This window comes from Paramormyrops kingsleyae, chromosome 2 (assembly GCF_048594095.1).
Source record: "Paramormyrops kingsleyae isolate MSU_618 chromosome 2, PKINGS_0.4, whole genome shotgun sequence".
Classification (NCBI taxonomy): Eukaryota; Metazoa; Chordata; class Actinopteri; order Osteoglossiformes; family Mormyridae; genus Paramormyrops; species Paramormyrops kingsleyae.
Window position 1 is genome coordinate 14510341 of NC_132798.1, and position 27402 is coordinate 14537742.

The 27402-nt window shown below is 51.1% G+C and overlaps 2 protein-coding genes across 4 annotated transcripts in view; one reads left to right on the forward strand and one right to left on the reverse strand.

The window, feature by feature from the left end:
* The first annotated feature begins 18 nt into the window (after nt 1–18).
* hsd17b4 (hydroxysteroid (17-beta) dehydrogenase 4) lies at nt 19–9473 on the forward strand. Its single transcript, XM_023836736.2, has 24 exons — nt 19–183; nt 610–663; nt 1046–1153; nt 1778–1837; nt 2003–2024; nt 2142–2188; nt 2344–2428; nt 2626–2813; nt 3390–3481; nt 3593–3617; nt 3792–3920; nt 4026–4132; nt 4952–5188; nt 5509–5560; nt 5649–5720; nt 5819–5922; nt 6020–6085; nt 6664–6733; nt 7420–7526; nt 7886–7972; nt 8071–8157; nt 8237–8375; nt 8605–8732; nt 9084–9473. Exons 1-24 carry the CDS (start codon nt 129–131, stop codon nt 9171–9173), a joined length of 2211 nt encoding a protein of 736 aa, XP_023692504.1. The 5' UTR covers nt 19–128; the 3' UTR covers nt 9174–9473.
* A 53-nt stretch (nt 9474–9526) lies between these two features.
* Nucleotides 9527–27402, reverse strand: part of LOC111856546 (Dmx-like 1) — a 29104-nt gene continuing 11228 nt past the window's right edge. Inside the window, exons 10-44 of one of the 3 annotated variants that reach the window (XM_072706241.1) lie at nt 26926–27114; nt 26567–26811; nt 25367–26012; nt 25109–25230; nt 24935–25024; nt 24493–24592; nt 24272–24391; nt 23911–24096; nt 22236–23819; nt 22044–22154; nt 21796–21965; nt 20947–21044; nt 20698–20863; nt 20292–20517; nt 19057–20114; nt 18338–18532; nt 18172–18248; nt 17460–17581; nt 16985–17236; nt 16566–16756; nt 16225–16367; nt 15852–15937; nt 15438–15639; nt 15008–15125; nt 14258–14320; nt 12643–12729; nt 12446–12561; nt 12114–12252; nt 11810–11870; nt 11581–11708; nt 11382–11459; nt 11210–11301; nt 11072–11124; nt 10766–10983; nt 9527–10581 (exon numbers count right to left, since the gene is read on the reverse strand). In XM_072706241.1, coding sequence (XP_072562342.1) covers nt 10357–10581; nt 10766–10983; nt 11072–11124; nt 11210–11301; nt 11382–11459; nt 11581–11708; nt 11810–11870; nt 12114–12252; nt 12446–12561; nt 12643–12729; nt 14258–14320; nt 15008–15125; nt 15438–15639; nt 15852–15937; nt 16225–16367; nt 16566–16756; nt 16985–17236; nt 17460–17581; nt 18172–18248; nt 18338–18532; nt 19057–20114; nt 20292–20517; nt 20698–20863; nt 20947–21044; nt 21796–21965; nt 22044–22154; nt 22236–23819; nt 23911–24096; nt 24272–24391; nt 24493–24592; nt 24935–25024; nt 25109–25230; nt 25367–26012; nt 26567–26811; nt 26926–27114 — 7757 coding nt within the window. In that variant the 3' untranslated portion in view covers nt 9527–10356. Of the gene's footprint in view, nt 10582–10765; nt 10984–11071; nt 11125–11209; nt 11302–11381; nt 11460–11580; nt 11709–11809; nt 11871–12113; nt 12253–12445; nt 12562–12642; nt 12730–14257; nt 14321–15007; nt 15126–15437; nt 15640–15851; nt 15938–16224; nt 16368–16565; nt 16757–16984; nt 17237–17459; nt 17582–18171; nt 18249–18337; nt 18533–19056; nt 20115–20291; nt 20518–20697; nt 20864–20946; nt 21045–21795; nt 21966–22043; nt 22155–22235; nt 23820–23910; nt 24097–24271; nt 24392–24492; nt 24596–24934; nt 25025–25108; nt 25231–25366; nt 26013–26566; nt 26812–26925; nt 27115–27402 lie in introns of all 3 variants that reach the window. The other 2 variants (XM_072706236.1, XM_072706251.1) reach the window with 2 other exon arrangements.

Here is a 27402-nt window from a genome sequence, read left to right on the forward strand (position 1 = left end):
CTCAAGAAGAAAAAGCGGAAGCAAAACGGAAGTGTAGGTTGGTTGTCAACAGCTTCCTCAGAGTACCGGGTTGCGTCAGTGCGCGTAGCTGTCGTTTGTGAGGTCGATAACCAGCGATTAATTTAGTCATGGCTCCACTGAGGTTTGATGGGAAAGTTGTACTGGTTACAGGAGCTGGAGGAGGTGAGTAATGCGGATAGTCTTTATTCAGTTCAGCAAGATGACGCATACATATTTGATTAGATTGATCCAGTAAAGCTAAAAAGTAATTTGCATTGAGGTGGCAGGTTGTCAGAATGCACCTGCAATTCGGCTTTGAGCAGAGCCTTCAAGAACAAAATCTAAGGAAAACCCGAAGCGTGGTGTTTGGGGAAGTAAGAAGTTACATGAGGATGCACTCTCATTTCAGCCGAATTGCTGCGTCCATGTGGGACAAAGGGCGCCGTGTGTGCAAACTGCAGGCACAGTGTTAAAGTTCGATCGTTATGTAGAGGTGACAGCCCGAGCCAGGAACGCGGGCTAGCATAAATTACCCCCCATAAGTAAATAAAGTTATTAACGTTAGTGTTCAAAGTACGGGCTTTTCTTATTACTGTGTCTTCTCTGCAGGACTTGGAAGAGAGTATGCATTGGCCTTTGCTGATCGAGGTGCCCTTGTTGTTGGTGAGTCACAGTGACTTTTGGGCTGAACTGGGCTTTCAGGTTGGGCACCTGTGCGCAAAAACCGGAAACACGATCGTGTTGTGTTCAGGTGTCAGCAACGCGATGCGTGGTTTCACGTGTCGGCTTCATCCCTGGGACAACTTATGTTTTTATCAGTCCCCATTTGTGTCAGAGTGAATACCGGGGATCATGGTGAATTCTGATGGACCTTTTAATCAGGAGATTTTTTTTTCTTAGCCAAAATATTTCGCTGCGGACACAGGCAAGTGTTACCACAGACACGTGTGTCCGTGCATGGATAAGCTGACCAGCCGTGGTGAATACGTTGGCCCTTCCAATAATAATTCTGATAATGATGATTACTGGTTTTCGTTTCACCCAGTGAATGACCTTGGCGGTGACATCAAAGGGGATGGCAAGAGCTCCAGTGCTGCGGACAAAGTGGTGGCTGAAATCAAAGGAAGTGGAGGCCAAGCTGTAGCGAATTACGGTGTGTAGTGTGATCAGATTCCCGTATCTCTACAGCAATAAAGTGCTGCACCAGGCATTAATAAATTTGGGTGCAGAGTGCTTGTTAAGCAGTAACCACACTTTTATAAAAAATAAAAAATAAAAAAAAATAAATAAAAAATTAATGGTGTTATAAAAAAAAATAAATGGTGTTAAAATAGAATTGACTGATTAGATGTTGCACAATACCATAGTAACTCTGCCTGAAAGTTTGTCCTTTCGAATTACTTCCTCGGAAAGGTATTTATCCAGAGTGTGTCTGGTGTGCGGATTCCTCTCATGAATCACAGAGATGCGGCTGTCTCTAATTGTACTCCTTCTCTTAATCATGCTGTGATTGTAGCTGCCAGCTGTCAGTCTCTGAACAAATAGTTTATTAACAAACGCTGGTTAACTTGCTTTACGCTGTATTTGACGTTTGGCCTGGCCAGGCCTCTATAGGACTTGTGCTATTGCAGTGTATTGTAGCTAAGTCACACTCGGCGGATGATGCAGTCCGTCATGCCTGTATGGTCACGTATAACAGAGAGAGTTAGGGGTGTGGCACATGACCTGTTCAAGAGTGCAAAGATGACAGACTCCCGGCTTGCCGTTTCATTTCCAGACTCTGTGGAAAATGGGGAGAAGCTGATCCAGGCTGCTCTGGACGCTTTTGGGAGGATAGGTACAGTAACAAGAGGGAACCATACAACTACGTTCAATTAAGCTGCAGTTAAATTCTTCGATTTGACTGCATGACTATATGGCTACATTGCTAACTGGTAATACTGTCTTTGGGAGTCTAGTTAGCATATAGTTAACTATTTTTAATACTTTTTTTTTTTTCCAGATATTGTCATCAACAATGCTGGGTAAGTACACATTTGAACTGCCGTTGCACTGAAATGTACAAATACTAAAACAGCTCAAATCTTATTTAGAGCTAATATTCCTAAAAAAAATCTATATTGGATTTTCACCAATGCTAGGATACTGCGAGATCGCTCCTTTGCTAGAACGAGTGACCTGGACTGGGGTAAGGAAGTCTGCTTGTTTTCCCACCACGGGTACTGGGCTTCTGGGGTTGCAGGCATGCGTTACAGGCTGTAGCCATTCCCAACGGCAGGTGGCTACAGTGAGGATTGTCACCCTGACTTCCTCGCCTGTCTCCCCTCTGTCGCTTTCTGGCAGACCTCATCCACAGAGTGCACCTGAGGGGTTCCTTCCAAGTCACCAGGGCTGCCTGGAACCACATGAGGAAGCAGAAGTTTGGCAGGTGTGGTTAAATCGGCCTAAGCTACACGGAAGCCCTCGATGATCGCAGTGACGGTGCCTGTTCATCTGTTAGGGTCCACAATGCATTTCCTTCAGTGTGTGGTCCTGTACAGTCAGGATCTGTGGGAATCTATGGTGCATCTTCTGCTCTTGTTTTGCCCAGATGTGGAGGCTGACCAGCACTGCTTCTCTTGGCAGGATCATCATGACCACGTCGACTGCCGGCATCTACGGGAACTTTGGGCAGGCAAACTACAGCGCGGCTAAGCTGGGGCTCCTGGGCCTGTCCAACACGCTGGCCATAGAGGGTCAGAAGTACAACATCCACTGCAACAGCATCGCCCCCACGGCCAGCTCCCGCCTCACGCAGACAGTCATGCCCCCAGGTCTGCTCCCGTCTCACTCAGCGCTTGCTGTAACTTTATTGCTTTCTCTGCTCAGTTCTGTGAAAGGTCTCCATGACGCCAGCCTGCGGTGTTGGGATAATCCCATGGGGGTGGGGGGATCCCCTTGGAGGTGGCATGATCCCATGGGGTGGGGTCCCCTTGGAGGTGGCATGATCTCCTGGGGGGTGGGTGTGTGGGGGGGGTCCCCTTGGCATGTCTGTCGGGCGCTAAGTGCCTGAGTGACCTGTGCGCTGCATGTTGATTCCATGCAGCCGGCTTGGCAGCTTTTGGAATGTACTGCACAGCTGTTCAGCCTGCAAATCAGGATGGGGGGCCCCCCTGTGGGGGGATGGGCGGAGGTCATTTTTATGCTTTATTCCTGGGGGACGATGCTTCGAGCTGCAGTTTGTACCCAGACCCCTGTAGGGCTGCGCAGTGGAGCATCTCCAGCAGTGCTGCATGCCTGCACTGTCTCAGTCAGTTTCAGCGTGATGCCGTCTGTCTGTGCTTTTTATTCACCATCACATGATGGGGTATTTTTTATTATTTTTTTATTTTTATTTTTTTAAACCCTAGATTTGCTGGAAGCCCTTAAGCCCGAGTATGTTGCTCCTCTGGTCCTCTGGTTGTGTCATGACCAGTGTCAGGAGAATGGGGGTGTATTTGAGGTGAGAGAACGGCACCCCCACCCACCTCCCCACAGAAATTTAATAGGAACATTAAAACCATTACATAAAGGTGATATTCCCATAAATCTGACTGCTGCTTGTTGTTCTCAGGTTGGAGCTGGCTGGGTTGGAAAATGTGAGTGATATCGACAAACTGCAGTATGAGTTACTAGACACGGTAGCTTTTTGGAGTACTGGAGTGTATGAGACTTACCACTGGGAGCAGGTTTCGGGGCCCCAGCTGCTCCAGAACACTCCGGAAGGTGCCTGCTGCAATCTCTCATGTGCGTGCGCCCTTGTGCTCTCGCAGTGCGGTGGGAGCGCACCCCTGGGGCTGTTCTGCAGAGCCGCAGTCAGCCCATGACCCCCGAGGCTGTACGGGACCGCTGGGACCAGATCTGTGATTTCCGGAATGCCGTCAAACCTACCAGCATTCAAGGTGCATATTTGGCAGCTGCTCACCCAAGCACCCCCCCCCCCCTTCCCATGGAATATGCTGAATTGAGTCTTTTTTTTCTCTTTTCCACTGTCATTCCCTTCATAGAGGCCCTCAATACTGTGATAGAGGCACTGTCTGACAAAAATTCTGAGAACCTGGTTTCCAATCCAACCAGCGCTTTCACCTCCACTACTCCAGGGGGCAGCAGTCCTGTGAGTACAGTGGGCTGCACCATGGCCCAGCCACATTACAGCTAAAATGGCTTAGAACACCACTGGTTCAGAAATGGGTTTGAAATGAAGAATAATTTAGCCTGTCCCAGTTTACAAAATATCATTTAAACTCAGGTGAAAATTTGTAAATCAGAGACATTGTTCTAGTTGTTTCTACTTGCTGAAACGATTCACTCTGTCTACAGACAGTCCCCGGGTGAAAAACATCTGACTTAAGGACAACTTGCACTTCTGTACGGACTGCTATAAAACCGATTTAGCCAGAATTCTTAACATAAATGGTTTGTGATAAACAAACACACACACACACACACACACAACTTCGTGATGCTCTTGAAAACAATGTGCGATTTCAGCAGTTCATTGGCTCGGGGTACAGTACTGTATGAGGTTAATTCTATTATTCCTATTACTATTTATAAATGTAAATCATTATCACAGACATTAACTTGATCAAGCTCGGCTGTGAAAATGTGAAACGAAGTGGTGTCTGTCCCCCAGAGATGTTACAAAAGGGCATTGTCGTAAAGTATAATTCCTGCAAATGTACAGACATGCAAGGTACAACCCCATTTCCAAAAAATGTTGGGATGTTGTGTAAAATGTAACAGAATGCAATGATTGCATATATATATAAATATAGTGAATTGAAAATAGAACAAAGACTACATATCAAATGTTGACACTGAGAAATTGTATCGTTTTATGACAAACAGATGCTCTAATTGAATTTCCCAGCAACATGTTTCCAGTCTTGACTTTAGAAACATCGTGTAACCCGTTCGCCCCTCCCATCAGCTGGCAGCCATCGGGCAGAAGTTGCCGGACATATCCTTCAGCTACTCCAACATGCACTGCATCCTGTATGCCCTGGGCGTGGGCATGTCCACCAAGGAGCCCGACCACCTCAGGTTCCTGTACGAGGGCCACGAGGACTTCTGCTGCCTGCCCACGTTTGGGGTGATCCCGTCCCAGGCCTCCATGATGGAGGGGGGGCTCAGCTCCATCCCGGACCTCAACATCGACCTGACTCAGGTGAGACGGCCTGCATCGGGGCGAAACGCAGCCCACACGCACACAGAAGGATTCTGGGTCAAATCCCCCTGATTGGGAGAGTGATTTTGCCATTGGGCCTCTGAGCAATACCTAATTGCTCGAAGGACTATGTGACCCTGCTTTGCCAAAAGAAATGTCTGCCAGATAAATAAAAAATGTAAATGAACTCTTCAAATTGATTTGCAATATGTAGTCTGCATGCAGCCATGCAGTCTGAATCCTGCTGAGACACGCATCGCATTCATGCTTTTCTGTCTCTTCTCCATCCCGTGACGTGAATCCCCCTCCGTCCCTGTCAGCTGTTGCACGGAGAGCAGTACCTGGAGCTCTACAGGCCCTTGCCCATCTCAGGTAAGCTGTGCTCACGCTCCCTGCCGTCTGTCTGCGACATTACCCAGAATTCATGGGGGTCCCCTTTACTGCTGCCCTTCACTTGCAGGGACGCTGACCTCGCGGTCCACCGTGGCTGATGTGCTGGACAAAGGCTCTGGTGCCGTCATCCTCCTGGATGGTGACTTGCCGGCCGTCTCCTAAACGCATCCTCAGATGTCGGGGTGAGCCGCATCTTCTCATACTCCTGCTGGGTCTCCCCTCTCTCTCCATCTGCAGTTCATACGTACCATGGTGAAGAGCTGGTGTGTTTCAATCAGTTCAGCTTGTTCATCATGGGAATGGGTGGCTTTGGGGGAAAGAGGAGTTCAAGCAAGGCAAAGGTAACATCAGACTGCCCCCCCCCATAGCTGCGGCACACACACACTGCCCTGCTGATGCTTGTGTTTTCGCTCACCCCACCCCTCTCCTCCTCCACAGGAGACAGTGCCCCCTCCAACCAGAGCCCCGGACGCAGTGCTGTCTGATGTGACCTCCAGGGATCAGGTACTATTCCACCCACTTCCGTTTGCTTCTTTCGTTGGGTACACGGCTTCTCCGCATCAAGGACGGACAAACGCGTGTGGTAGAATGGTCTCCCGTTAAGGGTGGAGCAGATCTCTACGACTCGCCAGTGCTGACCTTATGACTGAAACGTGTGTGCACACACACACACACAACTCACTGGTGAACCAGTAACGATAACCTCCTGTCTGGTGACAGTGAGACGAAATGCTCTGTTCTGTTACTTGTGTAACTGTGCATGAAGTTTAAAGGTGGGATCACCTAAGTCATGTGCGCTCATTTCCTTGGGAATTGTCCAAAATAAACCCGGGAGATGAGAGCTTTTTTTTTCTTCATACATCGGTGAATCCATATCTGCAGTGTCAGACTCTGTGTTTAATTGTTCCTTCAGTGCCTCCCAGACCACAGGAGTTGAACACATCATTGATTTTGGTTTTGCTTTGAGCTCCAGTTTTGTCCTTTTCCTTAAAGTACAGTTTTAGTGAGCTGGAGCTGATGTTCTGACTGTCCTGTTAATGGTCCTGTATAGAACCTGGCTGTGACAGAATTCTGTCTTCCAGGCTGCCCTGTACCGCCTGAGCGGGGACTGGAACCCACTGCACATAGATCCCAGCTTCGCAGCCATGGGAGGTCCGTGCCTGTCTCTGTCTGTCGGCACTTACCCACTGCCACCAACCACTGAGCCATACTGCGAAATGGCAAGCTGTATCTGAGTCGAACCTGTACCTGTGCCGTCATTCAGTGGGAGTTTCACCACCGTCTGGTCGAGATGCTAGTGTTCAGTGCATGGATTCTCTGAGGGAGAAAAAGTCCATATTCCATTACTCGTCATTAGTTTTGCACATCACGATGTATCAATGCATTTCTGATTACTCAGAACTTTAACCTCCCTCCTATAGAACAGCTTGAACAGAATGGATTTGTAATGCAAATTCATGCAAGCAAATGCTAATTCCACTAGTGTTTGATGCAACACAACGTAGCGATTCTCACAGATGATAGAAATTTAGGAAATTGCACGCAGTACATCATGGTGTACACTGTGTAAACAGTAGATAAGCATCTCTTCAGTTTTACTTCACTGCCTCTCTCCAAACCCGACAATGCCTTTAATGAGCAGACCCTTCTGCAGTGGAAAATCAAAGCAAGCTGGAACTACTTCTATATCTATTGTATAGACATAGAAACACGGTGATTGATCGATTCATTGTGGTTTTTGTTAAAAGAAGACTCTGGGGATTTTCCCAGATAACTTGCTGTGCCAGCGGATTACTTCTATAAGGATGGGGCATCTGATCCAGAACTTATCCATGCAGGTTTCAAAACTCCCATTCTGCATGGACTGTGCTCCTTTGGCTTTGCCGCACGCCACGTCCTGAAGCAGTACGCCAAGAACGACGTGTCCAAGTTCAAGGCCATCAAGGTGAAGCCGCTTTCCACGCCATGACCGCTGTTCTGAGCTACTGGATCACAGATATCAGGGCAAAGAGAAACTTGTAGTGGCAGTAAGAACATGTCATTGTAGAAATCGGCACTAGATCCATCAAATAGTATATTTAGCCATAATGTCTGGGTCTGTGCTGCTCAGCACAAATTTGACATCCTTTGGATTTCAACCAATAATCACAGCTGGTGTACCTGCCATAGAGATTTATGCTGATCTTTCGGGTGGTACTCTGCTGCATCCTTTTAAGGGTAGAACGATGTCAAACGACGAGGCTGCGAGCTGTATCCATAACGTCTGTGTAGATGTGATGACGTGACCTTGTCTTGCTTCCACAGGTACGTTTCGTGAAGCCGGTGCTGCCTGGTCAGACAATCCAGACAGAGATGTGGAAAGACGGCAGCCGGATCCATCTGCAGTGCAAGGTGAGGAGCTCCCGTAGTGCTCACCCAGAGAAGGTAGAGAGGGAAGGCCTTCACATCTCCTCTGGACACTAACCTGCCATCTTGCATGATGCATCCAGGTCAAGGAGACTGGAGATGTGGTCCTAGCGGGAGCATACGTGGATCTCCAGAACGTGGTTGACGTCAAGGTGGACAAGGTGCCAGAGGTGAGGCCTTGGTAAAGTTCTGTTGAGCTGGTGGAAGAGGAGAATTGGCTGGAGTGTACGTCTTTCATTAAACCTATAGGTGGGGAAGCTCCAGAGCGACCTAGTGTTTGCAGAGATCGGGCGTCGCATCAAGGACATGGGGGCAGAGCTAGTGAAGAAGATCAACGCCGTGTTTGAATGGGAGATCATCCAGGGAGGGCAGACCGCCGCCCGCTGGAGTAAGTTCATACATGAATCTAGAGAGCATAGCTCAGGAGAACATGGAGAAAACACGCATGTGGGGCGCTGCATGGCATGTGGGAGGGTGTTTTTGGCAGTCGCAGAGCGAGAATGTGATTGACTGACAGACTATTCTACACCGAAGCTCGGGGCCAAGAGCCTCTACTTAATGATTAACTGCCCGTTGGGTCAGTCACCTTCAGCCGTCTTTCTTCTTTTGGTGCTCAGCCATCGATCTGAAGAGCGGCACAGGTTCCCTGCAGAAGGGTCCCTACAGTGGCAAGCCGGACGTAACCTTCACGCTGTCTGATGAGGACTTCATGGATGTGGTTCAGGGCAAGCTCAACCCACAGAAGGTACTGGGTCCCGCATGTGATGGAGAGCGGCAGTGTCACAATGTCCGGGCACTTTGGTTTGTATGCATCCCTGTGCTTCCTGTTTACACCACCTACCCCAAGGACTCCCCTGGAGACCTGTGTGGGCAGGCCAGGGTACGGCGATTCACAGGCCCCTCCGGGAGCTGCTTCCATACCTGCTTGATAACTCTGCCACAAGCTCTCCTCCCTAAAGGGTGTGCAGAATGGTGGCAGAAGGGTTAGCGAGATGAGGGGCTTAACTGGTGTACACAGGAGCAGGGAGCCCAAACCCTGTGCTGAGTGAATGAATCTGAGACCTTTCAGTGATGGCTGCTGTCTTCATTCTCACAGGCCTTCTTTACCGGGAAGCTCAAACTACGTGGGAACATCGTGCTCAGTCAGAAGCTGGAGGTGATCCTCAAAGACTATGCCAAGCTGTGAGGTCTGCATCCGGCTCGGCCAGCTCCGTCTGTCTGGTGGCCACCGTCTAGCCAGATGGGAGACCATGCACTGCTCCCGCTCGGCTGTACCACGGCTCCTTGGTGCGTTTCGAACCCGGCGAGAGTCTGCTCCCTTTCTGAAGATGATGAAAACTAATCAAATCTAATCAGCAGTTTGTGTTCAGACTTCAAACATGGTTGCCCGCTGTGAAAATTAACTTTTGCCTGAAACTGTAAATTGTATATTAGGACTGTACATTTAACCTGTAATATTTTCAAATTAAAAGCCTGAAGCATTTGAGTGAAGGACAGTGAAGCACCCACCCATGGTTCACAAAACGTCAACTTGCCGTGTTTGTTACATCAAAGCGATTTATTATAATATTACTTTCCTTAATACATTTTGATTTACAACGTTTCCATATTAATTATAAAAATGACTCCCCTCTCCTTCACAGCTCGAGGGCTAAAAGCACTGGAAATGAAACAATCGTTTGGTTTTATTCCGGTTCTTGCCGTGACTCCTTCCTTCCCCGTCTCGGGAAATGGCACCATAGTAAGCAAGGCGGTCTGTCGGATCCCTCGGCAAAGCAAACAGCCAGCAATCTATACATGGTTAAGGTTCATGAAATTAAACCCAGAATCTCACATCCTATGCGTGTCTGGATTTTCCCATGAAATTTCATAATGGGGCGGGCAGGTGGACCTAAAGCATGCTGACTAGGCCGACTCCTACACGGATAACACGGCTCATAAATATCACTGCTATTCCACACACTTTTAAATTTATATGGTGCCTCTACATGAACAGCCAATGAGGTGTTTCGGCAGTCCTAATAGCCTGTTTACTTATTTAGAGTAGGCACAAATGCTTTATCTTCACACCATGGAAAACAGCAGGGAGTCTTGTCTCCGGGGGTCACAATGAACCTTTTAAATGCAGTCACTGAAGCTGAAAAGCCCATCTGGTACCCGCCTTCAGGAAAAGCACACACTTGCATGAGTATCAGTGATCACTGGGACTGAGGCTATGGGCTCTATAAGAGTGAGGTGAAGATGTGCTTCCACAAGTATTCAAGTAAGTAGTACTCAATGTTTCAAATATAGGAGAGAAGGTTCCACAGAGTCCACACGTGGAGCAAGGCTGAGTATATCACTGATCAAATCAGGTGCCCCCTTGCGGGCTAGAGGACAAAGCGCACATCACCCCACGGATTGCCATTGCTGATGCCGAATCGGTCAGGCAGCATGCGCATCTTCATGGTGCCATCGGCGCCGCAGGAGAAGATGTGGTTGGCGGGGCCCACCTCCAGCTGCATGACCCCGGTGCCCAGGTTGCGGAAAAGTGACTGGCGCGCGTGTTCGTTGGGGAAGACGTGGAGCAGCCCCTGGTCAGCTAGGCCCCACACCTAAAGCAGGAAGGCCGGGAAAGTCATTAGCAACGTGACGCTAACAACTCAGAAGGAGGGAACCTGTGCGGTTACCTGGGTAACGGGGAAATTACAGCTGGGGAAAAAATTTAATACAGCCACTAAAGCATGACATGCCAGGACTTCACAAACGGTACCGATGTCAGAGGAACACCTGGCTCACCTTGATGTTGCCCTCTGAGGAGCCGCTGATGAAGCAGGTCTCGGTCGGGTCGACAGCCAGCGCCTTTACGGCTGAGTCGTGGGCCTGGAAGGTCTGCCGCTGGGTACGGAGATTCAGGTCCAGCACACTAATCCAGCCCTTACGCCCCCCCGAGATCAGCAGCTGCTGCCGGGGGGCCAGACAGAGCACAGTGGCCCCCGTGTCGTGGCAGCTAAAGGCTTTGAGACAGGAGGAGAGCTCAACTCAGTGCAATTCACCGACTCGGTCAAGCTGCTGGATGCTTCTTTCAGGTTCTATATGACTTACCATGGACCAGGCTGTTAATCGGGGCAACCAGAGTATCCCATAAGCACACGTTTCTGTGGAAACACAGAACAGAGGTTCTCATGCCGCTATTGTGTCAACCAGGCACGGACCTAACCCTAACCCTAACCCTAACGCTACCTGTTGTCTGTGGACAGCCCAGCGGTGGCAATGAGGGATGATGACCCCACAAACACAAAGTCGTTCGCCGTCTTGTTGTGGCACTGCAGGGTCTGACAGAACACAAAGATGCCAGTGAGGCACAGTTTGGCAGGGGTGCCAGAAAGCACAAGGAAAGGGAAGATCTGCTTACCAGATATGGTTTGGGTGCGTTTCCCGTCATGTTGGTCTGCCACAGGCTCAGGCCCCCGTCTGCATCCACTATGCCAAACTGCATCATGGGAAACATAGCTGTATCGGGCCACATCGGACAACTAGCAGACTCAAAATGTCAATAAGGGGGTGTTCATTTTTAGAAAAGCCATACAATACATCTTCCATCAAACACTTACTTTGTTGCCTTGGTAATTAAAACGGACCCGAGTGACCCTGGAGTTGCCGGGGCTCCTGTAGCAGATGATCTGCTGGGAGTGTCCCCACTCAAACATGCGTACGCTGCCGTCCTGGGCTCCCGTGAGGTCTGCCGGCAAAGTGAGAGAGGGCTTCAAGGCTCCTGCAAATGCTCTTAGGGGAGCAGTTAAAGAAAAGTCACCAAGTCAGAGAATAAACCCCAGTACTTACAGTAAGGTAAGTTGGGGTGGGAGGTCATCCTTCTGACATTGTTGATGTTCCTTTTGATCATCTGTTGAGAAGATCAGATGTAACACCAAAAATCAGTGCTGCTCAAGCAGTCACCAAATTATTCAAAGGAGGAGCAGTGAGGAGGAGAAGCATAGTGAATGCACACAACCTCAACTTTTGTTTACCTAAGATTTTATATGCATTCATTGTGCTACTGGACCAATCAGTGTCCGGCCCCGGTCTGCCTAAAACCAATCAGCTTCCGGGTCCGTCCAACCCTGTCAGGTGGCCTTCAGTTCCTTACCACAGAGGCACCACGGCCTGTCTGCATGCTTCCCAGCCAGGGCATGTTAATAGGGGTTCCAGGGCTGCTGTTGGTGTAGGGCGTGGTGCCATGGGCAGTAAAATCCTCCCGAGTGTGGATCACCAGGAAGTCCTCACCCCTGATGCGAGAAGGAAGAAAACCCCATTAAAGTACAGGTGCAAGACAAAAATTTCCTAAAACAAAGATCCCAGAACACTTCCCTGAGCACCTACCATTATTTTGCCTTCCTTTTCAGACTAAACCATCAGTGTTTATTGGGCTATACCATTTTATTGGTATTCTATATATTCTTCATTACACTCTGGACTCACCCTTTGTTCTCAGTCTCATCATCCACCCAGGTCAGTATCTGAGTGGCCAAGATGGAGGACACATCCAACTCCTGGATGTCATGGCTTGAAGCGATCACCAAGCAGTTACGGTTAGCCTGTGAGGAGGCATGAACCCAGACTCAACAGGCAATTCCGATTCCTTCGGCTACTGCCCTTGAGGAAAGTTTGCCACATACCTTATTGATGGCAAAGGCTGTGATGATATCAGACTCTTTGTGAATGATCCGGGGCCTCCCACCTGGGTATCCCGAATCGGACTCAATCTGTACGGCAGAGACACGCTCAGTCAATTCCAGGCTGCTATTGTCTTGACTCCCCGGAGCTGCAGATTTGGCTGATTTTCAGTTGCCTTCAATTAGTAACTTTTACACCGGGACCAGCCAGGTACACTGACTAATACCATCATAAAAAAAAGCAGAGTCAAGACTATCCCACCCCGCACCCAGTGAAAGACATGCATGTTACAGTCTAATATACTTTAAAGCATAAAGGGACACAGTAAAACCTTGGAGCTCAACACCTCTTAACTAAGAAACCTACTCGGACATCGAACAGGTCTGTTCGACCATTTTTTTCTACCAAAATCTTGGAATTCGATCTTGAACGGTGCAGTCAAGAAAAATCTAGCCGCAACTTGACTGAAACCTCGGAACACAACAAAACAGACATGCTAAAACTTATACGACTCGAGACACGTCTCTGAAGGGTGAAACAAAGGCAAACGACCTACTGGGATGTTCATGTCTATGAATTACTCTCAGTCTCGTGGTACCTCTCAACCAAGTTTGACGTGCGAAAGCTGTGTTCGGTGTGAATTTTTTTGTGCTTTACCTACAGTATTTAGTGATACGGTAATCATGACCCCTAAGAACGTGAGCAGTGATACCAGCAAACCAAAGGGTAAAGTAATGAGAGTAACTGTAGAGCTTAAAAAGGAAATTATAACGAGACTTGAAGGTGGTGCATGTGTCTCTGCTCTCACTTCGGAGTGTGGGATTGTCATTATTTTCATGTTTATTGCTTTTGTATGTGTGCATTAGTTTTATATGGATTGTTAATGCTTTTTATCATTAGTCACGTACGTAAATGAGCAATCATTTGGGGGTCTGAAACAGATTAAATTCACTTACATTATTTCTTACTGGGAAATCTGACTTTGACCTTGACCACATCTCAACTTGACCAGCCATCTGTAAATGAATTAAGTTTGTGCTCCAAGGTACCACTGTGCTTTAAAACCAAGTGCAATTGTAAGTACTGAGATTGACAAATGGAAAGAACCTGTGCAAACAGTGCTGCTTTTAATGTGGCAACTGACTACAGGCCAAAATGGATCCTCACTCTGCTAATTCAGTGCTACGTGAACCCAGCATATTACTGTTAGATGATCTGATCTCTGAAGATTGCTAATCCACTGTTAAAAACATCTAACCTCAATTACACCCTTTGAGAATATTAACATGCATTTCCAACAATTACTCTGATTCGAGCTGAAGGAAGGTAATCTAAACATGAAATAGGTTATGATGAGGTGTTGATTAAAATAATAACGTCATGTGAACATGAGTGTGGGCCACAGCAAAGTATGTTTCTCCCTGATAAAACCAGGCAGTTTTTGGTCTTTCACAAAGTCCATTTTGGCCTTCTCGGTTCAAAAATGTGAAAAGCCATAATTGTAATCGGTGAGAGGTCTCAGGGGATCAGTCACATGATGGCAAACTGCAAGGTCTTATGGGGGCACCTTGACATGCGGGTGAACTTTAACCCCAGCAGCTTTCTGAAAGACCGTACCTGGTTGTGAGAACGCTCTTCTGCCACAGAGTGTGTGTTACTGTCAGTGCGGTCCTCAACAGACTTAAACATTCACGGTGACAAGACAGACAGAAATAGGGTGTGAATCATGCAAGTCAGACTGGAATGCAGAGAATCACTGTTAGCATTGCACTAAGGGTCGATGACATCGTAAATACGTTCACATTCACTAGGTTACTACACAACACTCATTTGACAAATGGCCAGGGTAGACTGTTAACTCTGTTATGGTCAGTAAACACCCCAGTAAATGTTCCAGTGCTAATGTGTAAACATTAGTGTTTCACTGTCAAAATTCCAGTGTTTTACATTAAATCAGTGTTAACCCAGTCCTTGGGGACCCTGAGACAGTCCACATGTCCAGGTTGAGAAGCGATGCTCTAAATGTTCTAGAGCTGTTTCCAGTGTTTAATTGTTCCAGGGTTTCACTGTAAAGGATCCACTGCTTCAAAACTGCTATTTTACCAGCAGCCACTGGAACATCTACTGCAGTAGTTTTTGTGCCATACACAAGCTTCAGGAACACAAAACGAGTATTACATGCTACCAAAACACAGTTAACAAGCATTACCCATAAAATTATGTGATTACATTTTTTTTTATTAAACCATGTTATTTAGCCATGCAAGGAGACAAACGACAAACTATTAAGTCTAAAAGTCAGGGCTGCAGAAGACCAGTGAACCACCCTTCTCCGAACACTCCAAGCATACTCGGCAAGCCTGATACCTCGTTCTGCTCCCTCTTCTTGGTGAAGATGTTCCGGATGAAGGTCTCCTGCACGGCTTCCTGCTTGACCAGGTACTGCCAAAGCCTCCGTACAGGCAGAGCAGAATGATGACTCGACCTGCAGAAGACACAACCACCACCCAATCATCAGTCATTCTTCATTGTGAACAGTTCTCTCTCCAGACCAGCGAACCAGACCAGAACTCAAGAGAGCCAACTAACTTACAAACATCCCTATCTCTCACTGTCCCACACACAACAGGATATTTAATAAAGGTTTTAAATTTAAATGTTACTGTGTATACGCCACAAATATGTTGATTTAGTAAGCAGTAGTAGTATATCAGTGCACCTGATGTGTAGGTTAGTAATTGATGTGTAACCATATTGTCACATGACCACTTTCACCACTAGGGGGCACGCTGAGCACCTGAAAGGGGTGTTTGATGGCTCCAGCAGGGCTTTATGGCGGAGAATGGCCGGCCCCCCTGTGAGGGAGTCGTCCGGAGGCTGGGTTGAGATGTACTGGGGAGGAGGGCCACCAAAAACCTCCAACCTCTTCTGGAGTAGCTGCTCCCAGCGTTGAAGAGTCTTCAACACATTGTGGCACAAGGGGGAGCCTACAGGCAGATCTGCGGGGGCACACCACAAGTCTTACTTTAACACAGGAGGGGGTGGGTCTCTCTCGACCCAGTCCATCAGCTCCATCTCCCCAGAGAAAGCTGCTGGGAGTCATTTGGGTGTCTAGCCCCAATGTTAACTCATCAATTGCATACATTTACTGACCAAGACCCACTAAGTGCATAACTTTTAATTATATCTTCAGCTTTCTTACTATAATTACCTTGGAGGTCATGACCTGCCAAGGGATAGAAGGACTTCAAGTTGACCAACACCAACTGGACCATGGCCAAACGCATGAGACACCAACTGAAGGGAAAGAACAATTACAGTCAACCACAGGCGCCATTGCTCATGGAAACACTAAAACAAACACAGACAGCCAGCACTTACAGGCCTTGTAAAATACACAAACAAGTCACTATGCTACATTAGCTGTGCAGTGGAAAAATCTGTTCACGCAGTCTGAAAAGGCCATCATTTTACATTCTTTTCCTATTCGCACAATTCCTACAATGATCTAGAACTTACTTTGCGAACCCAAATGCAGTTGGCCTCACCACAGTGTGAGGTGAACGGTCAGTGCACCATGGTACCTGTACGAGTTTGCATTGGAATGTTCTTGAAGAGCTGTGTCTGAATCAAACAAATGTTGGTCCTCGTCCTCATTCTCGTCTTCGCTGCCCTGGCTCTCCTCAGAATCATACTCCACTCTGCTCTCCGACGGTGGGAGGAACGGCTTTGGAGGAGGAAAATGAAGATTACAAAAAGCAGGATAGGAGATATTACAGTTCCCGTGAGTATCAGAGAACTGTGTGACACCTCAGAATCTCAGAAAACTGGTAAATGCCTCACTTGCTATATCTCAGCCTTGTGAAAGTCAAGGGGAAGGTGATTATCTTGCATATTTCCTCTCTGGTGGAAGCTGAGCCCATACCTTGGCAATGAAGTAGTCCCAGATGCTCAGCTCAGGGGGAACAAAGTTCTCCTTGAAGATGGAGGCCTCCTGCTCCACAACAGGACTAGGAGGTCCTTGGGCACTCTCCATAGAGGCACTTTGAGACGACCGCAGCCGAAAGCGCCTGGGTTTCCGGTCCAGATCATCGGCCATTGACGACACTAAACCGACTGGAATATAACAGTAACGTCAATGTGGACCCAGCAGAATGTCAGCTGGTTTGTTAATTACTGAAACATCTGTGGTATCAGAACCACAACAGGTATCCTTGATACTGAAACTCATGACAGACAATGACAGTGATCAGATAGATAAGTCAGAACCACCACTCTCCCAGCTCCAGCTGTGGACCGAGATACAGGATGCAGGTGTTCCAGATTCATTAAGCGCCATCTCACCTGAGGACATCCTGGATGGACTGGGCCGCTCCACGACCGGGACACGCGAGCCCCCACCAAACACGGCTGCCCACAGCTTGCCGTTCAGCGGGTGAGCCACGATGCGGAAGAGCTCGTTGCTGGAGTGAGTGGCCAGGCCGTGCACGAAGAGGCTGAGGTAGACCGCGGTCAGAACCTCGCAAAGCAGCACCGTCAGACCCGACTGTGTCTCCTCTCCCGTTGAGCTCAGTAGGCGGATAAGAGCTCCCATGCCTGGAGGGAGGGAGAGTGGGATTCCATCAGTGCGAGGTGTGCCCCCAGCCATATGCTGCATATACACTTCTCAGTTCAATGGATTTTCAAGCACCTTTCCTGGGATGGGCATGTAACCCCAGACTGGCATGTTCAGTACAACTAGCATGTACAGTACAAACCTGGCCCCATGTGATGGGCCCATGAGTCAGCTCACATGTAGGTACGTTTGCCGTATACAGACCTGGCCACTGTGCCGGGGAGGTGTTGGGAAGGACAGCTTCCTCTGTGCTCATGGTCCGCGTTGGCTGTTGTTGGGACAGCAGGAAGCTCTGGTAGACGATGCCTGTGAATTGGTTGGCATGTCTGACCAACACAGGAGACAGCAAAAAGAAAAACTGTTACAGCAATGAAAACTATTCCATTCCGTTTAGTTCTGTGTGCACTTAGAAGGAGCATCTTCAGAAAACAGACTCGAAATGCCAGAGGGGCTGGAGTGGTGGAGAGTTCAAAGAGGGCAACAAAATGCAAGACAGCAAAGGTAACAGAAGGTACGCGGCGCGCAGCCAGATACACGCACAGATCATAATTCTAAAGAATCTGCCGGCATGGCCTTGAGTGACAGATGAGACCTAATGAAACACAGCATTCTGGGAGTACAAGCTGTACTGCAGCAAACTGTCCACCACCTCTACTGCAGGGTCAGGTTACCATGGAAACGGCACTGCCAGCTATTGCTGAAGATACGAGTGCCACGACTCCTGACCCAAATTTTATAGAGTACAGCTAATAAGTCAAACTGCCAATTTGCATTCTGACGGTGTGTTTTCTAGGACTCTTTCATTAACAGTTAACGATTCGATGGCTGCAAGTGATCACACTATTGGGGAGACTCAGCACCGGACGCGGGGAGCGACGGGCAGCACCGGACGCGGGGAGCGACAGACGAGGCCCACCTGAGACTGCGGCAGTCACACAGACACTGATATACACACGCAGACAGAGAGGCTGCCAGGGTGTGCATCACGTAGATCTGGAAGAAAGACAGACCATCAGGGAGGGGTTGAATTCAGAGTGAGCAAACATGCTACTGCAAAAGGCAAACCATACAAGGGTCCCCACCTTGCTGTCGACGATGCTAGGATGTGGGGGGGCGTCCAGAGAGTTGATAGTGTTCAGGATGTCGTGGGTGAGATTGGTCAGGTGCATAATGGGATTGGCCACCACTGTCTTGGCACTGGCCATACAGGCTAGCAGAAGAGGGATGGAAGACTTGGGTTGGGCAAGAACGAGGGCCGCAGAGGGCACAGATTCATCCTGAGGGGGACATAGGAGTCGTCTGGTTAAGTATGTATGCACACACGTTTTTTTTACTGCATTCACAGTTTTTCATGAAATTTAGGTTTATATTGTGGGGACCCGGAAAATGTCCCCATAAACTAAAAGGTAACAGGTTTTACCATACTCTGGGGACATTTGGTCCCCTTAATGTGGTAAATACAAACCCATATACATGCTCACCATGGTTCTACAACTACAGAATTAAGATTAAAAAAAAAAAAAAAAACATCGCAGCTATATTTACAATACAGCACTACTGATAAAAGCCTGTGTAATTCAAAATGCAACAATACACTGTCCTCAAAATAGCAGCCTTCCAACTTGTAACAATATCTAGTGCAGTTAAGGCTTATATTAGATTAAACTGTAAATGCTTAGATTGCCAAGAAATTTCACTCCTGACTGCCCTCTGGTGGCCATAGAGAGATGTGAATGTGTAACATTAGTAAATCAACCTATTATCTTAGCTTGTTAGCATGGTAGCAAGACTGGCACCTGACCTGTTGCGACTCCTGCAGCAGCAGGATGAGCTCCATGCGGACGGACGCCAGGCCCCCGCCGTGCGAACCGTGCAGGCTGCTGTAGCTCAGAAACATGCGCAGCAGCGGCTCGTTCTGACGCAGCCACTGACGTCGTCGCCGCTGCAGCTCGACAGAGCAAAGTGACATCCCCAGCTGACCCTCCGGGTTCTGCACCGACTCGTCCTGGGCCGGGCCCCCGGCGATGCCCCCCGCCACCTCCTCCAGGTCAGGGTTGTAGCTGCAGCTATGCTGCAGTGCAGCCACCTCCCTCTCCAGCCAGTGACACAGCTGGCACCTCAGCCGGCCCCCGTCCAGCTCGTAGCCTGTGGCTAGCGTGCGCAGCTCTGTAGTCAGGATCCTGAGGCAGGCTGTGAACTTCAGCTGGGCCGTCAGGATGTCCTCAGATGTGGTGACCAGGTCCCCCTCGGACTCCGTCACGGACGAGGATTCCGTGTTGTCCTTGGAGATGGCGTGGACACTCTCCGCCTTGACGTTCTTCATGGCCAGACCTGACTCGTCGTCCTCCGACTCAGTGTCCCACTTCAACTCCAGCGGCTCCTCCTGCATGGTGCCTGAGGGCTGGCTCCAGTCGAAACTGAAGGCGGAATCCGACCGGCTATTCGACAGGCTGTCTGACGCCGACTCGTAGCCATTCAGCACAGGCTGGGACCAGTCCAGGTCTGAGGCCCGGTCCTGCTTGGCCTCGACAGAGAGAAGGGAGTCCCTGGTGGAAGGGGAGATGGCCGACATATCCTGGCATGGGGCAGGCCTGGACTTCTTGATGACCTTGGGCATTTTGGAGAGCACCTCCAGAGCCAGCATGGGGCAGCCGGCCTGGAGGTGGGCATAGGCGGCAGAGAAGAAGAGCCGGCGCTCCAGCAGGGTGATGGAGTCGGCCAGGCGAGTCTCAGTTGCCAGGCCCACCTGAGCAGACGACCTGGACTCCGGGTGGCGGAAATGACGACGCAGCAGCAGCGGGTGCATGCGGAGGTAGGTGTAGAAGTTGAACACCTCAGGGGATGGGACTGCAGCCCGGCCTAAAGCGACAGGAAGGCAGCATACAAGAGGTTCATTAAGAGAAAAACTCAAACCTCATCTGGCAGAGATAAAAGGCAGCAAAATAAATAGAGCAGCCGCAGCTTTCTAAATATGCAAAGGTTGGAGACTGCAAGCTGGCTGAGATGCCACTGGCATGCTGGTGGACACGGCCTTACCTTCAGGCTGTACCAGCAGTGTGTCCAGTGCCTGGCTGTAGTCCTCCAGGATCCAGTGAGCCATGCTGCGCAGGAAGGGGTCCTGCTGTATCTGGGCAGGGGCCTCGTGGCCCAGAACATGTCTTTGTAGAATTTTCCTGTAGGTGGAGGAGGCTTCGAACTCAGACTCGTACAGCCGGGAGATCACCAGCGCGAGCTGCAGGTCCTGCATCTTGTCTAGACAAACCTGTTACCGTGGAAACGGCAACATGGATAAATGAGAAGTCACCCAGAGAAAGGCTCAGTTAATAAGTGGAGAACATGAGACATGGAAGAGCTGAAGGCTGGTCTGGGAGTTACGTGGCTCATCCTGTCCCATATGTGAGCAGTTGAGCCAAAGCGGACCTTCATGCAGTACCAGCCTCACCTCCACGGCGTCTTTCAGGGAGCCCGCCAAAAGGAAGAAGGCGACAGAGTGCAGGAAGCGCTGCTTCCCCAGCAGAGAGAAGGCGTTCTTCAGGGCCGCCCTCCTCCAGCGGTCCTCACTGAAGTTGTTGCTGAAGAACGCTGTCATCTTCACGCTCTGTTGGGACCTGGACACAAGCAGAATGCCCTTCAGACTTCCCGCCCTGCCCCTACCCCGCTCAACATCGTGGGCCGCAGACGTGGTATTTACCGGTAGAGCCCCCAAACCACAGCCTTTTTCTTCATGGCCAGGTAGAAGACGGCTGCATCCAGGGGGTCGTTGTTTCTCTGAAAAGCGGCTTTTGCTACCTGTCGAAAACAAAAGGCCACCTCACACCGCGTCTAATACAACCCAGAGAAACTGTTTGCATGGTAGTTGGATTACACGATTACACGAGTCGGTCTAACCCAGGGGTCTCCAACTCCGGTCCTGGAGAGCTACCGTCCAGTAGGTTTTCTATCATACCCGGCTTCTGATGAGCCACACCTGGTCTCAGGTAAATACCAGGAGCAGGTGTGGCTCATCAGAAGCCAAGTGGGACAGAAAACCTACTGGATAGTAGCTGTCCAGGACCGGAGTTGGAGACCCCTGGTCTAACCCTTTCTGGGGCCCAGAGCAAAATATGATTAACCTAGTTGTCATGTCATCTTCCTTTCCATTCTGACACGCAGATCAAATGGGGACCACTGTTGGCCACTCGGTTTGCCTCTGCCTTGGGCTGGCCCTCACTATACGTGAATACTGTGCTGGAACACAGGCAGTGGTAGAAAGTCCAGGTCCAGAAAGTAAAAATCCAGACCATGGTTTTGTTTCAACCAACCAATTGAGTACTCTGTGACTATTTTATACTCAACTGGTTGGTTGAAACAAGATCTTCATATGGATTTTTACTTTCTCAACCTTAACTTTCCACCTCTGAACAGAGGTTTGAAACCAGGCACCCTTGTCGCAAAAGAACCTGGCTAATGAACTCTGAGGAATAGTTGCTGTTCCTAAATGAGTGAACCGAGAGCTCAAGCACAGAGCCGGGTAAGAGGGTCTCAGTGGATGCAGACGCACCTTCTCCATGCACCTGCGCAACCGGCTGCTGCTGCGCAGCCACCAGCCCACGCCCATGGCTCGCAACTCATGCCAAGTGGGGTCGTCCTTCTGCAGGGCGGGCAGCATGTTCAGCAGCTCCTCCTCCGCCTCCGAGTGGAAGGCCCAGGCAAAGTGGCAGGTGGACAGTCCTATGGGGTCACAGAGAAGGCTGGTCTAATTTAATCAGCCATTTAGGCAACGAGGGGCGGGGCTTTGACGCCTCTCACCTTGGCGGACAAGTTGGGCCCGGTGAGCGGGGGGCAGTGATGTCAGCAAGAAGGTGTGCAGACGGACAGCCAGGAGGAACTTCAGTCCACACTCGTCCAGGGTCTCCCCACCTGGCAAATGGGAAAACGGCAAAGATTGATCATGGACATCCAGCAACAGTGAGTGTGCAAGAAAACCCCAAGAAAACCTACCTTGACATTTGCCCTGACTCTCTCCAATGTCTGTGCTGGTGGTGGCAATGGTGTCCGCCAGGGCCATCAGGGACATCTGCTCCATCCGGGTCAGTCCCGGGAGTCTGGAGTACAGCAGGTGGCCTGAAAGCACTTGGGCATGGTCCAGCCCAAAAAAGGTGGGGCCATACCGGGATAGGTCAATCACCTTGGCGGCCTCTTCCCGGTCACCTTCCAGGATGTCTGGGTCGGCCTCTACAGCAGGGGCCTGGAACAGCTCGTTGTAGGTGTCCGGCCAGGCTGATCCAGGGGGACCGTCCCCCACATTGTCAGGCTTGGCCGGGCCGCCTCCATCAGCTGCCAGTAGGGCGTACAGTGGCAGTGGTGGAATGGAGTCGATCTCCGTGTAGTCGGGATTCTCACTCTTGCTGAAGATCTTAGGGTCGCGTGCAGTGCTGCCACTGGCACTGATGCTGAGCGAGCGCAGCCGACGCTCATGCCCATCTCCGCCGTCACGCAAGGCCACCACCTCACCGGCAATGCACTTCACCAGGTGCACCAGGATGGCCTTAGCCCGTTGTACCCTGCCTAGGTCCATAAGGCCCATGAGCTGGGCAGGGTGGTACTGCGGCAGCGTGGGGAACAGGTGGTGGGCCGCCTCAAAGAGGCCGCAGTCCTCCATATCGGCGGGCAGGTCGTATGCCGTCCTCTTGCCGCTCAGCTTCTGGGCCAGGCTGGTCATGGAGCGGGTTAGATTTCGCCGGGGTGGTTGGGGGCTGGTTGGGTCGTCGCCGCCCTGCCGCAAGGCGGCCAGCAGGGACGTGACACTGCCGGTGATGGCTGAGCCTACCTGAGGCGGAGGCTGCCACTGGGAGTATACGTGCATCTCACAGTCCATGCCAACCACCAGGATGCCATCCCTCACCCATGACAAGGACACCGGGACAGGTGGCGAGCCCTCCACCGAGGATACCAGGTCCACAACGCGGAGGAGCACCAGCCTGGAGGAGCCGTCCCTCCAGCCGTCACTCAGGCCCAGTTCCGGTGGTTTCCCCGGGAGGAGTCCGTACATCAGGAGCTTGGGGCCAATGGCCACGGTGAGGATGTGAGAGCCGTCTTCCCTGGAAACCCAGTCCAGATGGACCAGCGTTCTTGTGCCAGGCTCAGAGGAGTCATCGCTCACCTCCTCGGTGCCGAGTGATGCCATGCTCAGGCTCCCGTCAGCCTTGTAGGACGGTGCTTCGTCCAGGCCAAAGGTTTGCTCCAGCATCCAACGAGACCCACCAGTGGATTCACACTGAAAGATTCCCACCTGGACACGGTGACTCACACCAGTGTCCATGGGCCGGTAAGCCACTGCGATGCGACTGGTGTGGCAACAGCTGATCTCGATAGGTCGGCCCGGCACGCTTACCGCGCTGCCATCATCCAGGGCCGTCTCCACCAACAGGGGCCACTCCTCCCAGGAGTAGAGCTGGTCTCCCGAAGGAGCCTGCTCCGGTACCACCTGGCAGCGCCAGAACCTCACCTTGTGGTCAGAACAAGATGTGGCGAGTAGGTATGGAGCCCGTCCTGCTGGATGCAGCGAAGAGGAGCTCAGGTGCCCTGTAATTACAGCAATGAAGAGTCTGTAAAACCCCTCCTCAACACGATATTCATAACCAGCCCCCCTCCGGCGAGCAGGTGGGTGGCCAACCTGCTGAGGGAGTGGCCTGGAGGACTTCCACGCCATCAGGCAGCTGCAGCTCCTCGCTGTACACCCTGCGGGACGAGAGCTGGAGGCGACTGGCGCTCTGCAGGTTAGAGGTATTCATCAGGTTCTTGGGGGTGCTCTGCCTCTCAGGGGAGCCCGGGGGGCAAGAGCTGCTGTCCGGGGGCACGTCTGTGGTGGGGCAGCAGGAAGGACAAATATGCAAGAATGTATCCAATCAGTTATTTTACCGGCCAGTCAGTGGAACCTGTGGGGGATTCCTTTACATGACTAAAAACAGCGCCCCCAGCAGGCTCACCGTAATCAACCCCGTTTTCCAGCAACATGGGGCCGTCGGCCTACATACCCACAGAAACCTGCAGCGCGGAAAGCTGGAGGTGCCACATGTGCAGGAGGGTCCGTCCACTCTGGGAGTATTCCATCACCACCAGGAAGAAGCGCGCAGAAAAGCTGGGTCCAGTGGGACCTGAGGTGGTGGAGAGTGAGGGTTGTCACTGCTGGGGGGGGGGGGGGGGGCAGGTGCTGACTGCTACAGAGGAATGAGAAGAGCTCACGATGGTACCCCACCCTCAGAGTAGGCGGTGGGGGTCTCTGGGGTATGGTCAGGACCTCCGTCACCCAAGATCAGGTCCTCCTCAAATACGTGTAGCAATTGGGTCTTCTTCCCCTGCTGCCGAGACGAAGAGGCAGAAGAACCCAGAAAAAGCAGTGAATGTGGGGTCAGGGTAGAGTAAGCAGCAGCTCCCTCCAGTGGTGGTGGAGGACCAGAGCAGTGTGTGCCCTTTTTTCACTAACCAGAGTGCCAGAAACATGACAGGTGTACATATAAACATATAAACCCCCAGTGTCTATTTGACGTTTATAAAAAAATATAGAATTTGCGCTAGAAAACATCCACCTCCCACACTACTACCAGCAGATGCATCATTTTTGCGCTATAGGTGAAGGGTGACAAGGACGGATCACCGATGACAAAGGGGCCACCGAGCATGTTGGTGCGCGTACGTACGAAGTCCGTGATGGCGTCCAGGCTGATGATGCATCCTGGCCTCGCAGTGGACTGCTGGCTGATGATGCTGAAGACCTCGCCTACGTATCTCTGGGACAGGGGACAGCACGGGGTGTTACGGACGGTCAACACAGGGACTGTAACATGGCGGTCGGGTTCTGAAGCACGGCTCACCGATATCTCGGGGTTGGACAGCTCGCTGAGGAGTTTCTTGGCCTCGATGACAGCCTGGTAGAGCCGTAGGGACTGGCCATCGCTGGCCACAAAGCAGGCGCTGGGCGAGTTCCCATAAGCACCTTAGGGAGAATGGCATGTGCCGTCAACCGTGGCATGGTGCCGAGTCAGCTGACTTTGTTTACCCCAAACTGACACCTGATCCCGTTATGCCCCCACCCCCCTGGCCCCCGGCCACCCTTGCCCCCATGATCTTACCCAAGCAGCGGCTAGGGATCAGCACTGGCAGCCAGGCCACGTTAGAGAAGGCCGAGGTGTGGAGCGAGTTGATCCTGGCAAGCTCTGAAACACCCCCGGAGAAGGACAGGGGCCCAACAGGGTCCACGCGCCACAGGATCAGCTCGCTGTAGATGGCATTGGGGTCTGGAGAGGCACCGGCAGGCGATGGGGGGCCGAGGAGGAGGCCGGCAGTGGGATCCAGAGAGGGGCTGTGCGGCGTATTATGGTGCGACGTGGTGAGCAGCAGTGGCAGCAGCGGGTGGCACGCCAGCCCGTTGAGGTGGAAGCGGTGGCCACAGTAGCGCGACTTGTGCGAGACGCTGAGCACGGTGGAGAAGGCCGACTCCTCCGCGAAGCTCACCGCCCACTGGTTAAGCGAGCCGTCAGCATGCTTGGAGATCATCAGCACGTTGGGCGTGAAGATGCTGAGGCGCAGACCCGCGCCCTTGCCCTGGCCGGAGCCGATGAGTGTGGATGCGGAGCGAGGTGGCCCTACGGGCCGCTGGCGCCCCTGCTGGATGGCCAGGTCCAGGTTCTTGTTGCAGGCGTACATGACCACACTGCGGCTCAGCGAGTTGGCGTCACCCGTGGGGAAGGCAACAGGGATGCGGGACACAAAGGATACCTGCCGGGGGGCATTACCATGGTTAAACTGCTGCCACTCGACTTCCACTGCATCCACTGTATACCATTACTGTGCATTTCAATAATTATATTAACTGTATACTCGGTGTGCCCTCGGCGCCCGCTGTATACTCGGTGTGCCCTCGGCGCCCGCTGTATACTCGGTGTGCCCTCGGCGCCCGCTGTATACTCGGTGTGCCCTGTTACATGCTATTCACTGTAGTGTTTCACTGTATCCTCCACTGATATTCACTCTACATTGCACTGATCATCGTGTTTGTATTACACTGTATATATACACTGCTCCACTGCATTCACCAAAAACATCCACTCTTGTGACCCTGTATCGCTTGCCTTCTGTCTTGTAACTGCACTACACAATTTTGGATTTTGTCAGGTTGCATGATTTATTGGGGATTAAAAAATAAAAGGTATTCATTAATAAAATGTATCCATCTATCCGTCTGTATCTCTTTATCCCTCTTATCATCGTAACTGGGCTACCCTCAGAGAAACTTGAGCCACACTAGAACGGCTCACATCACCCGACTGTACCTGGGCCTGCCGGAACATTCTAGGCTGGTACTCATCCAGCCAGTCCACATGCCACACCAGCAGAGAGCCATCGGTGGGGTGGATGCTGAACAGCATGTCGGCAGCCTTATTCCAGTCCTCCAGTAGGAGCCTCAGCTTGTGATCCACCTGCACGGCGGCCAGTGGGACCCCAGGCCAGGCCCCTGGGTCCCGGGCCGGCCTTGTCTTCGTGGGGGAGTCCGCCGACTCCTCCTCATCAGACCGCTCTGCAGAAACAGGCGCAGTGGCTGAGCATACCATGGCACCATGGCTGAGCTGCCCATTGCCCCCCCCCCCCCTCCCCGAGCATTGTGCCACAGAAGCCCCGCCGCCCCCCATACCCTCATCGGAGCGGCTGCTGAGCTCAGGGCTGCGCTGTTCTGCACTGGCACGCAGCTGCTGCAGATACACCTCCATGGCCAGCGTGAGGTGAAGCTCCTTGTTGTTGAGCCAATGCACAGTGAAGGGGCCCGCCGGCTCCTCGTCGCCAGCCACGCACAGCGAGGATATGGAGGGGAGCAGCGGAATGTCTGCAGTGCACAAGAACACAGCGCGTCACCCGCTGATGACATCATCATCCCTCAGCAACCTCAGGAAGGTCTCAGGGAAACATGAGGGCCCCGCTAACGCTATTACATATAGCCAGTTAGCTTTCACTCAATTCTAGCCAGTGGTCAAAAAAGGGTCCGATCAATATGACCTATGACCTGCGCCATGGCCTTCTAATTGACTGATTGAGTAGTTAAATAAGCTGCTGAGGAAATGAGGCAGGAATGACCCACTCTGATGTGCCAAGCATAGTGTCTGAAGGGGCTGGC

Coding starts and splice junctions, on each gene's coding strand:
- hsd17b4 (XM_023836736.2), top strand. CDS start 129: ATGGCTCCACTGAGGTTTGATGGGAAAGTTGTACTGGTTACAGGAGCT. Junction 5,721..5,818: donor TGCCGTCATCCTCCTGGATG/GTGACTTGCCGG, acceptor CTCCATCTGCAG/TTCATACGTACCATGGTGAA. Junction 5,923..6,019: donor GGAGTTCAAGCAAGGCAAAG/GTAACATCAGAC, acceptor CCTCCTCCACAG/GAGACAGTGCCCCCTCCAAC.